Source organism: Enhydra lutris, unplaced genomic scaffold (genome assembly GCF_002288905.1).
Source record: "Enhydra lutris kenyoni isolate GAN:26980312 unplaced genomic scaffold, ASM228890v2 scaffoldscaffold66, whole genome shotgun sequence".
NCBI classification, from domain to species: Eukaryota; Metazoa; Chordata; class Mammalia; order Carnivora; family Mustelidae; genus Enhydra; species Enhydra lutris.
The window spans coordinates 231,227-244,768 of record NW_019154150.1 but is presented as its reverse complement, the minus strand read 5'-3'; the positions used below and the strand labels follow the sequence as shown (position 1 = coordinate 244,768).

Genomic DNA, 13,542 nt, shown 5'->3' with positions numbered 1-13,542 from the left:
CTGTTCCTCATCTCCCACCTGCTCATCCTGCCTCAGGCCCTTTACACTTGCTGTTCAGTGGCCTACAGATAGGCCTTTATCTCTAGATATTCACATGGTTGTCTCCTTTGATTCACTCAGGTCTCAGATGAAGTGGCAGTTCCTTAGAGAAGCCTTGCTTGACCACCCTGGCTAAAATGGGCTTTCCCGCAGCCCTAGTCACTTCCTATTCCACTTCCTTGCTTTCTGTCATTTATTTCTCCATTGTCCTTGTTACTGCCGGGTATTCGTCATCTGCTGCATTGCTGTGGGTGTATTACTTGCTTCCCCACATCAGAGACTCTGCACTGGTGGAAAGGCCGTGGAGCTGTCTTATTTTTTGAGAACCCCCAAATTCTAGAGGTGCATGGCACATAGGACCTGTTCAGTCCGTTCTGGTTGACTGGCTGGCAGAGGCCGACCTCCTTGTCTCGCTGTGCTGGGTGCTGAGTCACTGTCACTGCCCTCCTGAGGCCCTTGCACTCCACTCCAGTCCTGCCTGCTAGCCCTGTTCTGGGCATTGCTTGGGGGAGGGGGTCGGGGCGGAGTGGATGCTTCAGGCTGAAGCCACTTTCCTCTTGACACAGTGGTGACTCTGCTCCCTGCTCCCTCTCTCCTCTTCTCAGAAACTTTCTATGAAATTATTGTTACATTGTTTGAATGTTGAAATATTTGAAATTATTATATTTATAGGTTTTAAATGACAAGTACTTAAAATGCTAGAGAAGCCACTTTATTGTCCCCCCCCCCCTTTTTTTTAGAAAGCCAGACAGTTTTAGCAAAGCCACTGCAAACAATAGCTCAGCCTCACTGCGGTGGGTGGAGAAGTAGCCAGTGTCTGGGAAGGGAGGGCAGGGTGAGGGTGGCTCTCAACTGGGATCGGGGACCTTTCCTTGCTGCAGCGGGGAAGCCTCCATGGGGCTCGGGGCCATGGTGTTGGGGTCAGCTGCTCTCAGGTCACATGGACTTTGCAGAGGAAGAGCTGAGTGGGGTTGTGGAGGGCAGGGAGGGCATCTCCCAGGGCAGATGGGAGGTGAGGCTGGGTCTGGGGTGGGCCCAAGGAAACAAAGAGAAGGGGCAGAGAGTGGAGAGCTATTCCTGGGGGAGAGTGGAGAGAACATGGGGGTGGGGTGTTAAGGAGAGCAGGTATCTAGAAAAATTCTGGGAATGGTGGTAATGTTCATGGAGGGAGCTGAGGACATTGGCAGGAAGCCCCTTTGAGGCTAAACTTGTAGTCCAAGGGCAGGGGGCGTCTCCTGTCGGGCGGTGTTCCTAAGCCTTGAGGTCTCAGGGTTCCGGTGGGGGGCTTGGCTGGCTGCGCCGTGGCCTTGGAGGGGGTTTGTTCCTGCCTATCATCTACCTGACCATATCCTCTGGCTGGCAGCCCAGCCTCTCAGTGGATGGCTGGGGATCGAGTGGGACTTCGGCGGGGAGAGAAATCGTTCGGGTGGTCCTGTGTGTGTGTGTGTGACTCCCTGTGGCGTCCTGGCATGTGGATGAGCCTGTGTGTGAGACAGCGTGTGTAGCTGTGTATGTGAGAGACCACGGTGTCTGTCACCAAGGGTGTGAGAGACCAGACATGTGCCCTGAATGAGTGTGACTGAGTGAGGGTGCAGGGGTGTGTTTGGGGGGTGCTGTGGGGCTGTGGGCAGGAGGCTCCCACTCAAAGGGCCTGTGTCAGAAGGCAGGAGAGGGTGGGGAGGGGTCAGCATCCCCAAGTTGGGGCCACGTTAATGACTGTGCGCCAACACCTGGGGCACGTGAGCGATGGCGGTGCGTCTGAGTGGACGTGCCCAGGTGTGTGCGCACGTGCCGTCCAGTGTGTGGGGGGGTGTTGTCCCGCCACGTGCGTGTGCTGTACTGGGGGGGCTATCCAGCCGCGTGTGTGTGCTGGCACGGGTGCGCACATGCGGGCCCCCCAGGGGCGCTGACAGCTGTTCTTTCCTGTTCCCGCAGGGCCTCGCAGCAGAGGAGGCGGTTCAACTCAAGGCAGCCCTTGAGCCGGCTGTGGGAGCATGGCGCGGCCCCGGGAGCCCGTGGCAGCCTGGCTGGCCGTGGTCTTGGCTGTGGCCCTGGCCCTGGGCCCTAGGGCTGGCGCGGCGGCCCCGAGGCAGGACTGCACGGGCGTCGAGTGCCCGCCGCTGGAGAACTGCATCGAGGAGGCGCTGGAGCCGGGCGCCTGCTGCGCGGTGTGCGTGCAGCAGGGCTGCGCATGCGAGGGCTACCAGTACTACGACTGCCTGCAGGGCGGCTTTGTGCGCGGCCGCGTGCCCGCCGGCCAGTCCTACTTCGTGGACTTCGGCAGCACCGAGTGCTCTTGCCCACCGGGCGGTGGCAAGATTAGCTGCCAGTTCATGCTGTGCCCGGAGCTGCCCCCCAACTGCATCGAAGCTGTGGTGGCGGCCGACAGCTGCCCGCAGTGCGGCCAGGTGGGCTGCGTCCATGCTGGACGCAAGTATGCCGCCGGCCACACTGTCCACCTGCCGCCCTGCCGAGCCTGCCACTGTCCTGACACAGGGGGCGAGCTCATCTGCTACCAGCTCCCTGGCTGCCGTGGGGATGCCGGAGCCGTGCCTGCGGCTGCTGTGGGAAACTTCTCCAACACGGAGGAGGGGGACCCCGAGCGACACTATGAAGACCCCTACAGCTACGACCAGGAGGTGGTCGAGGCGGAAGCTGCAGCAGCCCTGGCGGGCGAGCTCCAGGCAGGTGCCGGGGGCCCGGCTGCTCTGGGAGGTGGCAGTCAGCCATCCTCTGCCCTCCAGGCCACCCCCTGGCCAGCCGCCCTCCCTAGGCCCACGGCGGCTGCTGCCCTGGGTCCCCCGGCCCCCATGCAAGCCAGGAGAGTGACAGAGGACAGCCATGGCGAAGGGCCAGAGAAGACCGAGGAATTGGTCATTAGGGAGCAGCCAGGAGCAGGTGGCCCCAGGGGGCTGGATGAACCACCCATTCCAGGCCCAACTGGGCCTGGTCTTCCTGTCCAAGAGGACAAGGCAGAGGCGAGGGCAGGGCCTGAAGAGAACTTAATCCCGGAAGCCCAGGCCACCCTTGACAGTGCTGGGCAGGAGGGAGCCGTGCCTGTTCTGGGGTCAAGCACGGCCAGTGTCCCCCCATCACAGGGCACACCGAACTCTCCTGGGGGCACGACGAAGTCCAGCATCCACACCATGCTGACCCTATCTCCCCAAGAGGCAGCCTGGGTCCCACCCACACAGGAAGTGCCCAAGCAGCCACCGGTTCTGCCCCATTCTCAGCCAGAGGAAGACACAGATCCCAACTCTGTTCATTCTATCCCCAGAGGTGACCATAAAGGTAAGAACCCATTCTAGTTCCTCCAGGGGCACTTAGCCCAGGGAAAGACAGCCTCAGGGCCTTGTCAGGGCCCCCAGCTCTGCAAAGTTGCCTGGGGCCAGGGAAGCTGGGTCTGTGGGGCCAGGCTACCCATGGTCAGCCCAACCCCCACCCTATAAGGCAGGGGCACTGAGATGGCGCTTTCTCCCCAGCTGCACTCCTGGGGACAGAACGGCAGGTAAGGGTGAGGTCCCTGTTGTAGTAGGTGTTGGGCTACGTGGTGGGGCTGTGGTTGAAGGCCTCTTAGGTATACCTTCTCAGGGCTAGAGTTCCTCAAGGAAGGTTCCAGCTCGGGTGCAGGTGGGGCCCACTGGGGTCCATGGGTGCCCTGGAAGGAAGTGAGAAGTTTCACAGACCTGGTCCAGCTCCATCTACCCCCTCCTGACAGTAGCCTCAGGTCATGGCTGTGTTCTTGGTCTCTGAGCTGATAGCAGAAGGGACATGGTCTCTCCTGGGGGCTCTTTGTGAGGGCCTAGGACCAGGGCTGCCATGCACGCCAGCCAGGGTTCCCGTTAACACACATGTCGTTCTTGTCCCTGCTCTGTGCTGCACCTGCCGGGGCTCCCACCTACTCAGAATAGAAGCCAAAGCTCTCTCCAGGACCACAGGCTCTGTCCCGGTCAGCCCGTGACCTCCTGGACCACCTCTCCATCACCCTTTTCTTAGTCTGTTCTGGCTGCTGTTACAAAAATGCCATAGACTGGGGGGCTACCCCACAAGCATTTATTTCTTAAAGTTCTGGTGGCTGGGAAGGCCAAGATCAAGGTGCTGGCAGACCTGGTGTCTGGTGAGAGCCCGCTTCCTGGTTTGCAGATGGCCATCTGCTCATTGTGTCCTTGCATGAGAGATGAGGGTGCATCTCACTGAGATACACAGAGAGGGAGCAAGTTTTCTTGTGTCTTTTCTTGGAAGGGCACTAATCCCATCATGAGGGATCCACCCTCATGGCCTAATTATATCCCCAAAGGTTCATCTCCACATACCATCCCTATCAGGTTTTTTTTTTTTTTTTAAATTTTATTTATTTATTTGAGAGAGAGCGCATGAGCGGGCTGGGGAGGGGCAGAAGGAGAGGGAGAAGAAGAGTCCCCATTGAGCAGGGAGCCTGGTGCGGAGTTCCATCCCAGGTCCCCGGGATCATGACCTGAGCCAAAGGCAGATGCTTAACTGACTGTCTTCTGCCAATTTGGGTTTTAACATACAAAGTTGGAAGTGGGGCCTAAACACTCAGTCCCTGTTGACCTGCTTAGCACTGGCTTCCTAGACCTTTCAGGTACCCTGAAGCCCTGCAGCCTTTGCACTTTACACCTCCTCTTGAAATGCTCTCTGAGGTGTCCATGTGGCTCATTCTTTCCCTCTATAAACTCTCTTTTCCAGGTCACCTCCCCAGAGAGGCCTTCTCTGAGCACCCAGTTAAAAGAGCACTCCACCTTCCTCTTACCCTGCTTTAATTCCTGCTAGCAATACCTCATATGATAGCACGTAGTTGACTCGTTTAATGTTGTCACCCCTAGTAGAATGGTAGTGCCATGAATGGAGGGACCACATCTGTCATCTTCTCTGCTATACCTAAGGGCCTCTGGCAGGGCCTAGCCACACAGTTGGTGCTTGGTAAATATCAGGTAAATAAACGAGTGAATCAATGGGGGCTTATCCTTTCTCATCCTAGCTTCCTTGCCATCCTATGAACATCTTACACCGACATATCCCTTTTCTTCCACCTATTTGCTCACACTGTTCCCAGCCAGCTCAGGCAGCACCTCCTCTAGGAAGCCTTCCCTGAATCTTTATGCCTTGTCTGATGCCCTCACCACTAACCTTCTCCAGCTCCCTGCCTCACCTCTGAGGTACCCTAAGCAGTTGTCTGGTCATCTAGACATCCCTCCCCATAGCTGAGAGTCTGTGTCTTGTTCAATGTAATACCTAAACCTTCGCTATAAACCTTCATTAGGCACTAACTGTGACTGGGCCCTAGTGGGCCCTGGGGAGGCAGAATTGGACCCCCATGGCCCATGTCTACAGACTGGGCTGTGAGGGAGGGATGTCTGGGTGGTGGTGGTGGGGGGAGGGACTATGAGGGGGGTCCGGGATTTCTGCAGCATTCCCATATACCTACCTTGCTGCTGCCCACAGCTCTGTGGCCTTGGACAGGTCTCTTAACGGTCCTGGGCCCCGTTTTTCCCATCAGTCAAGTACTCCATCCCTCATTGGGCATAGACTGTGTGCAAAGCCTGTGCACATGTAGGGAGGGGTGAGACTGCAGGCTCCTTCTGACCTGGTGGGAGGATCAGCTCCCCCGACCCAGCCCAGATGGTTCTCCTTCCAGCCCCATCATGGAGAGTGGGGCACAGAACTCACCTTTGCTGAGTGAGTACCTCCTAGGTGCCAGACCCCATTTCTGATCCTTCCTACAAGCTGTGGAGGTGGGGGTCCTTCTTGAAAACTGAGCACATCAAGGTCAGAGAGGTGTGGCTTGTGTCCCCATTTCACACAGTGGGAGTTGGTGGGCTGGATCCAGGGCAGTGGGCTTCAGTGGGATCCTCCTTACCCAGCCCTGAGCCTACAGGATGTGGGGAGGCTGCATGGGGTGGGGGGAGCTGTAATGAAGTACATGTGTGCCCGGGAAGAGCTTGCAGGCCTGGCTTTGGAGTATGGCGCACGTAGTGTGTTTGGGTTGCTGCCTCTGAGGGGTTCCAAAATAGACACAACCCCCATTCCCCTCCCCTGCCTCTCGCTCCAGAGGCCTCTCTGTGGTTCCAGGCCTTTGGAATCTTGGAGACTTACTTTGTTCTCAGGAGCCCTAGGTTTTTCTGTTTTGTTTTTGTTTTTTTCCCTCCTCTGCCCTGTGCTTTCTCAAATGGATCTTGGGGTGTAGCCTTTGATGAGGGCTGCCTTGGGGCAGGGGCCTCTGATGGGGTGGCCCCTCTCCCATCCAAGGGCTGTACTGGCAGAGGGCCCAGCACACGCAAAGCCCGGAGATAATTAGCAGGGCACGGACAGGCAGCTGCATTTTTTGGTGTGCGAGGAAAGGAAGGTGTGGGAGGTTGGGAGCAGGGGGCATTTGCCCTAGCCAGATAAACAAGGGCTGGCCTGCCACTGACCACCCCTGTCCATCTTTCCTCCCCTCCTCACCCTGGGACCAGCCATCCCCTGCCAGCTCATGAGCTCTGTTCCACTACCTGCACAACTCAGGCTAGTGGCTTACTGTTCTGTGCCTCCTTTCCTCCATCCATCAGCAACGGGGAGGCTCCTGCTTCATGGGGACATCTTGAAGAGAGGAGCTGATTCATGTCCAGTGCTCGGGAGGGAGCTTAGCCCTTGCTGAGTAATTAAAAATGTTAGCCACTGGTTGTCACCCTCCACTCTTCATTCTACCTATTTATTTCCTCAACAGATGTCTGTGGCCTACCCTCTCTGCACTGGGGGCTGTGCCTGTGAATGAGGCCAGCGCAGCCTCTCCCTTCCTGAGGTCTCCTGGGGGCAGGAGGGTGTTCAGTGGATAGGCACACACACACACAGATTTCTTCATGGCCGTAACGCAGTACACGCTGCCCAGGAAGTGTGGGTGGTGGGAAGCCTGATGGTTGGGGGCCAGGGGCCTGATGGAGCATCCTTTGGGAAGTGGGGACCTTCCGGGGGGGAGGGCAGGGGCATCCCAAGTGATGGAGGGGCCCTCAGTGCAGAGGAGCTGGGGAGGTAGCTCTGCCCTGCTTGCCAGTGGGGCCGGCGGAGAGGAGGGCCGTGGAGCCGGAAATGACCCCCAGCTATGTTGCCATGGCAGCCCTGGGGCCCGGAGAAGGAGGTTTCCAGCCATTGCCCCAGGACCGGCTGGGGGGGGGGGCTGGTCTCTGAGCCGGGGCCGTGCCAGGGATCCTGGCTGCCTCTGAGCATGTCCAGATGTGGCCTAATGGAAGCCACATGCCCAGCTCCCTGGGCTGGGGAGAAGGGGTCTGAAGTCTGTTGTCACTCAGGGGGCTTTGTGAGCATGTCCTCCCTTTCTGCCACTGGGCTGGCATGACAGAGGGAACCAGGGGACTGCTGGGCCCCAAGGGAGGGAGCCCTGGGGCAGGGTTGGCCCTCGGGAAGGCGGAGTTTCTCCTTCCTGGGAAAGGCTCTAGCTGACCTCTGTGGGCCCCCCAGACCATGTGGCAGGAAGGGGGCCCCCTTCCTCGGGACCGTCACGTAACCAGGTTCTGCAGGGCAAGGGTCCTTGGATCCTCTGACATTCTGGTTAACAGAGAAACTTTAAAACTCAAATAACTCTACTAAGTGCAGACATTGTCGTGTTTGCGTCTTGCGCGGGTGCCATTATAATCATGCTGTGATAATTAACTCTTTTAACCCTCACCACCACTTCCTTGGTTTACAGCAGAGGAATCAGGTCCGTTGTCTGAGAACACATGTGCAGGGAGTGGTGGATCCAGGTTTCCCTCGTATTTCTTCGTGTCTTCATCCTTGTCATTTCTGAGTGCCTGGTGTGTGTGGGCTATGACAGTGGCTGAATGTGCAGTGTGGAACAAAGCCCAGCACAGTCCCTGCCCTCGGGGAGCTCACGGGTTAGTGGGGGAGATAGCCCGGTAGTCACATGGGTGTGATGTTCTGAGCCGTGACCAGGGCTGAGAAAGGAGGTGGGTATGCTATCCAAACCTATCTTTCAGGGATCTGACTTCTGGGGATCAGGGAAGGCTTCCTGGGGGAGGTGATGTTTGAGCATGAGGTCTTGTTGACTGGATGGCAGGTGGCAAGCAGGGAGGGGACAGTGCTCCAGGCAGAGGACACAGCACATGCAGGGGCCCTGTAGCTGGAGGGAGCAAATTAGATTGAAAGGAGGCTGTGCGGTTGGTATGAGGCTGGGGAGGGTGTAGGGGCCACAATGGTGTTGATCCTCAAGATGAAGATTTGGGTCTTTGTCCCAAAAGCAGTGGGGAGCCATTGAAGTTGTAAGGCAGGAGGCCAGTATGATCTTATTTGGTGACTCCCAGAAGGAGTGCTGCAGGAGAACAAAGGACTAGCAGTGGGCCTCCCCAATATCTGTGGGTTTCCAGCACCACTCCCAGTGCCTCCACCCCACCCCCCTCCCAGAGTCACCAGGCTGTGGCTTCTGGGACACAGGAGAGAGGGACTTGCCCAGATTCTCCTCTCCTCATTCCCCAGAGGATCCTTGCTGATCCTGCCCTCTCTTTTCCAGTCTTGGCCTGTGGGAGATTTTAACTTGTGTGGGGCCTAAGGGAACCAGGCTGGGATTCTGGACACCTGAGCCCCCAAACCATGCAACAGAATCACCTCCTACTAGAGCCCCAGGCTCCTGGAGCAGGCAGGGGATGGAGGCAGCCTGTGGAGGCTGTGGCAGGAGAGCACACAGGAGGGCCTGGCCAGCCCTTCCTCCGCTCAACCCCAACCACGGGGGCTGGAAATGGGGTCTGTGACTCTGTTTCGGGCTGGGTGGGCCCTGTGGAGAGCAATAAGACAGGCAAACCGGGGGCCCTGGCTCCCCACATCCACAGTAAGACCCTGGTCTGAAGCCCCCCCCCACTTGCTCGTTGTGTGATCTGGGGCCCAGGACGTCACCCCCTGAGCCCCCATTTCCTTATTGGCGAAATGGCATGGTTGCGAGTGCCCGAGGCTGTAGTGAGAACGAGCATGTCAGGAGCGAGGCCTGCATGGAGCGACGACATGGGCCAACGTCGCCTGCACTTGGGCCTGCTGTCCTGTTACGGCACACGCGGCTCTCCTCCGTCCACCTGCTAGCTTCTTTCTGCAGAGCAGTGTTGTAAGCAGTAGAATTTTGCTGTGACTATTTTGAAATTAGAAGATTTCATGTAAATTTCAGCTCTCAGTCTTTCCTGGAAAATTGGCAGTTGTGGGCACACCTGGCCCATGTGCTGCTGGCCATCGGGGTTGCTGAGCGGAGGCTCCCCACCCTTTGGACTGCATAGGTGCTCTGTGTTCTGCGGGGCTGGCTGTCCTCGGTTTCATCAGCAGTCTGGCCCTGGTTGGCAGCTGGGTTGGGTCCTATATTGGGGGTGCCTGTCGGTGCATAGAGTTTTTACCCTGTGGTCTATGTGGTCGTTCTATTTTATGGAAGAGAAACTGGCATCTGGTGGGGGAGCTTTGCTGGAGGTCACAGGAGAGCCAGGCAGGGGGATGCAGGCTCCCAGTGGAGGGGTGGGCTCATGGCTCTCACAGGGGACCTGGAGGCATGAGTGGGTCTGAGTGGCCCTAGCTGGGCCCTCCCTGTGTTTACCTGCCCCAGACCATAGAACACTTGGAAGAAATGGGGCAGGGGCCAAGGCTAGGCCTGTGGTGGGTTTCCTCTAAAACTATGTTATCTTTTTATTTTTCTTCTTTTCTCTTTTTTTTTTCTTTTCTCCTCCCTCCCTCCCTCGCGGTCTCCCTCCTTTCCCTTACCCTTCCTTCCATCCTTCATTCCTCCCTCCCTCCCTCTTGTTCTCTTTCAGAACAGGTTTACTGAGATACAGTCACATACCATAAAACCCCCCCTTAAAGTGTATAATTCATTAGCTTTTATCAGAGTTGTACCGACATCACTGGGTGCCCAATTTTAGAACATCGTCATCACTCCCAAAAGAAACCCCACACCTGGTAGCAGCCACTTCCCCTTTCCTCCTTCTCCAGCCCTCAGCCACCACCAAGCTCCTCACTGTCTCTGTGGAGTCACATATTCTGGACATTTCTGGACACGAAGTCATGTAAGAGGTCGTCTTCGGGGACTGTCTTCTGTCACGTAGCATAATGCTTCCAAGGTTCGTCCGCGTTGTGGCAGGTGTCACTACTTTGCACCTTTCTCTGACTGAGTAGCTTTCCGTGTGGTGGATGCACTTTGTTTTTCACCCATTCATCCACCGATGATTGAAGTGTTCGCGCCTTCTGGCCATCATGAGGACTGCTGATACTGACACTTGCGTATGTGCTTTCGTGTGGACAGAGGTTTCTGTTGCTCTTGGTAATATTCCCGGGGGTAGAGCTGCTGGGTCACGTGGTGACTGTATGTTTAATCACCAGAGGAACTGCCAGACTGTTTTCCCTAGCAGCCGTGCCATTTGGCACTCCTGTCGACAGTGCATGAGGGTTCTGACTTTTCCACATCCTTGCCAACACTTGTTACTGTCTGCCTTTATCTCCGCCCCCCCCCCAGCAGAGGCAGAGAGCGAGAGTGGAAGAGAATCGTAAGCAGGCTCCATGCTTAGACCTCCAGGGCAGAGCCCGATGCCTGGCTCCATCTCATGACCCTGAGATCACGACCTGAGCCAAAATCAAGTTGGACGCTTAGCAGACTGAACCACCCAGGCACCCCTTGCTGCTGAGCCTTTTTGAGTATAGCCATTCTCGTGTCTGCGAAGTGGTTGGTATCCGACTGCAGTTCTGATTTGCATTTTTCTGACTTGTGATGTTGATCATCTGTCATGAGCTTCCTTTAAAAAATTCTAGAAAACACAAAACACACAAGCACACATTCCATTAGCCATTAAAGTGATAACATCGCACAATGTCATGTTGTTTCTGGAAGACGCTGCCATATGCTCGTGGGAGAAAAAGCATGAAGAAGGCAACTATTGTCATGTTGTTCTGAAAATAGTGCTGATCTCCTGGATGCCTGGAAAGACCTCAGGGACCCTCCAGGGCCTGGGACCACACTTGAGAACCACCGGTCAATCCACAAATACTAGCATTTTATGCACACCATTCTGCCCTGTGCTTTTTTTCTCTGACAACATATCTTGGGACTCCTCCTTATCTTTATGCCGAGAGTTCCCTTACTAGCCAGCATGTCACTGTCCCCTTGTTCCGGCTTTTCTTTTTGGTCCCTACTGACAGATGTTCTAGTTGTTACTAGCCTTTTGCTGTCAAAAAGCAGTGTTCTAAGTGAGTATCTTTACACTGTGCCCTGGTACAGAGTGCTGGGTCAGTATGCATATGCATTTCTTTATATATTTTTTGTGAACTCATTGAAGTAAAATCAATAGAACTTACCAGAAGCGTACAACTCAGTAACACATTTTCACAAATGGAACACACCCATGGGACAGGCACTCGGATCACAAGACAGGTCACCCCCTCAGTGCCTGTCCTGGGGAGCCACTGCCCTGACTTCTAACAGCAGATATTAGTTTTCTGTTCCTGGAGTTTTCTGAAGGGAACCGGAGAGTCTGTTCTCTTTCACATCTGGCTTCTGAGGTTGGCCATGTTACCCGCACTGTGGCTGGTCCTTTTGATTGCTGAGAGGTGCTCCGTCATATGGATGGACCCCAGTTTCGTTGTTCATTCTCCTGTGAAGGGGTGCTGGTGTTGTTTCCAGTCTGGGACCATCAGGAAGCGTGTTTCTGTGCACCTGCTAGAACCAAGCTTTGGATGATCGCTGGCTCCAGAGTGCTCAGTGCTCAGCAGGTTTATCCCCTCTGCAGACATCAGCTTGTCCTCCTTTGAAAGCTGTGCCAGATTTTGGCTCATACCCGTAATACGTGAGAATGCATTTTCCTCATTATTCAACAAGTTTTTATTGCATTATTCCAAGTGCTGGGGACAGAGCACTGTATTCAAAACCGATGGAATTCCCATCCCTCATGGAGTGTCCACTCTGGCAAGCTTAGGAAGCACACAGTCAGTCCCACGAATGTGTAAAATTTACGTGAGAGGGTGCTGGGCGCTAAAGAGAAATTGAAGCAGGGTGCTATAAAATGTTCTCAGCGTGGCCAGCCTTGGAGGGGGAAGATGGTGTCTCAGGGTGGTTTTCGTTAACACGTGTGTTTAATTCTCCCCATCCCTGATTTTGGCCAAGGGTTCCCCAGCAAGTCTGGCCACGCTCCCACCAACACGACATGGGGCTGCCACCTGGTCTTTCCGGCTCTCTTGCCAAACCTGTGCCAGTCCTTGTGCTTGGGACACAACTTGGTCATGGTATGAATGATCTATTGCCATGGTAACGTGAGCAGCAAGCCACCACACAGTAAACTCTCATTATCACTGCCAAGTGCACGGGGCAGCCAGGCTCTGCTGTCCCGAGCTGGGATTGGGGAATGGCAGCTGGGCTCTTGCTTGTGAGTGTCTGTGGTCGGCTGGCAGCTCTGCTGGGGCTGGTGGGTGTGGGGCGGCCTCTCCCAGGATGGCTTATCTCTGCTCTCTGCTCTCTGACCTCTTCAAGCTGGTTTGCCCTGGCTTGTTCTCACCCCAGAAACGGGGCTCTAGGTGAACGAAAAGAAGCACACAGTGTTCTTGGGCCTGGGTCCAGAACAACTAGCACCCTTTCTAATGCCCCATTTTGTAGCCGGCCATTTGGGAGACCAGCCCAGGTTCAGAGGCTCCTCTTGCTGGGATTTGCTGGGAAGTCATGTTGTGAAGGGTGTGCGTACAGGACGGGAAGAGAATTGGGACTGAGTCTGCTTCTGGTCCTGGGCTGGGTGCTCCATGGACCTCATTTCACTTAGGCCCCACACGACTTTACAGTTAAGTCCCTTCCCACTGGGGTTGGGGGATGGCTGAAATGCTGGTCCGTGGCCCAGCAGCAAATAAGTGGTCTGAACCCGGGTCCACTGATGCTTAAGGCATGTCTGGATTTCTTGCTTGCCTCCTTTGGTAGGCCTGGTACAGAGCTCCCCAGGTTTGCACTGGCTCTGCCCCTCGCTAGCTGTGTAACCTTAGGCAAATCACGCTATTGCTTGAGCCTCCGTTTTCTTGTCTGTAAAATGGGCTTTCTGAGGGCTCTCTTCTATAGCTCTGTTCTCAGTTTGAAGAAGGCTGGTGTTGGGCACCAGGTGCTGGGGTCTGTCTTTCAGCAGGCTTTGCTCACAGCTGGTGCCCTGGGTGCTGATTCCAGGCCTGGGGTCTCTGTCAGGAAGGCAATGGCCTTTGCACTCTGGGCTGCCTCCTGTTTATACACTGAGCCCAAGATAGCAGATGCGACTAGCCTAAGGCCGAACCAAGCCCTTTGGCCTCCTGTACCCTGAGCCTTCCAGAATCCTTGGTACCTCAGCAAACTGGAGCTGAGAGGTCTGTGCTCAGGGTTCTCCTGAGAGCAGTGTCAGCTTGTCTGCCTGCCAGTACCTCCCCCAAGCCCGGCCAGGAGTTTGTGTCCTCTGTGTCCTTTGTCCCGCAGCATCTGGGGCCTTATGGAGGAGGCCTCTGTAGAGGCATTATGTGGGCTGAGGTTCTTCTATG

At 55.8% G+C, this 13,542-nt stretch overlaps 1 protein-coding gene across 1 annotated transcript in view; it reads left to right on the top strand.

The window, feature by feature from the left end:
* The first annotated feature begins 2,033 nt into the window (after positions 1-2,033).
* Positions 2,034-13,542, top strand: part of LOC111159057 (fibulin 2) — a 57,681-nt gene continuing 46,172 nt past the window's right edge. The window contains exon 1 of the mRNA XM_022521435.1: positions 2,034-3,330. Coding sequence (XP_022377143.1) covers positions 2,034-3,330 — 1,297 coding nt within the window. The remainder of the gene's footprint in view (positions 3,331-13,542) is intronic.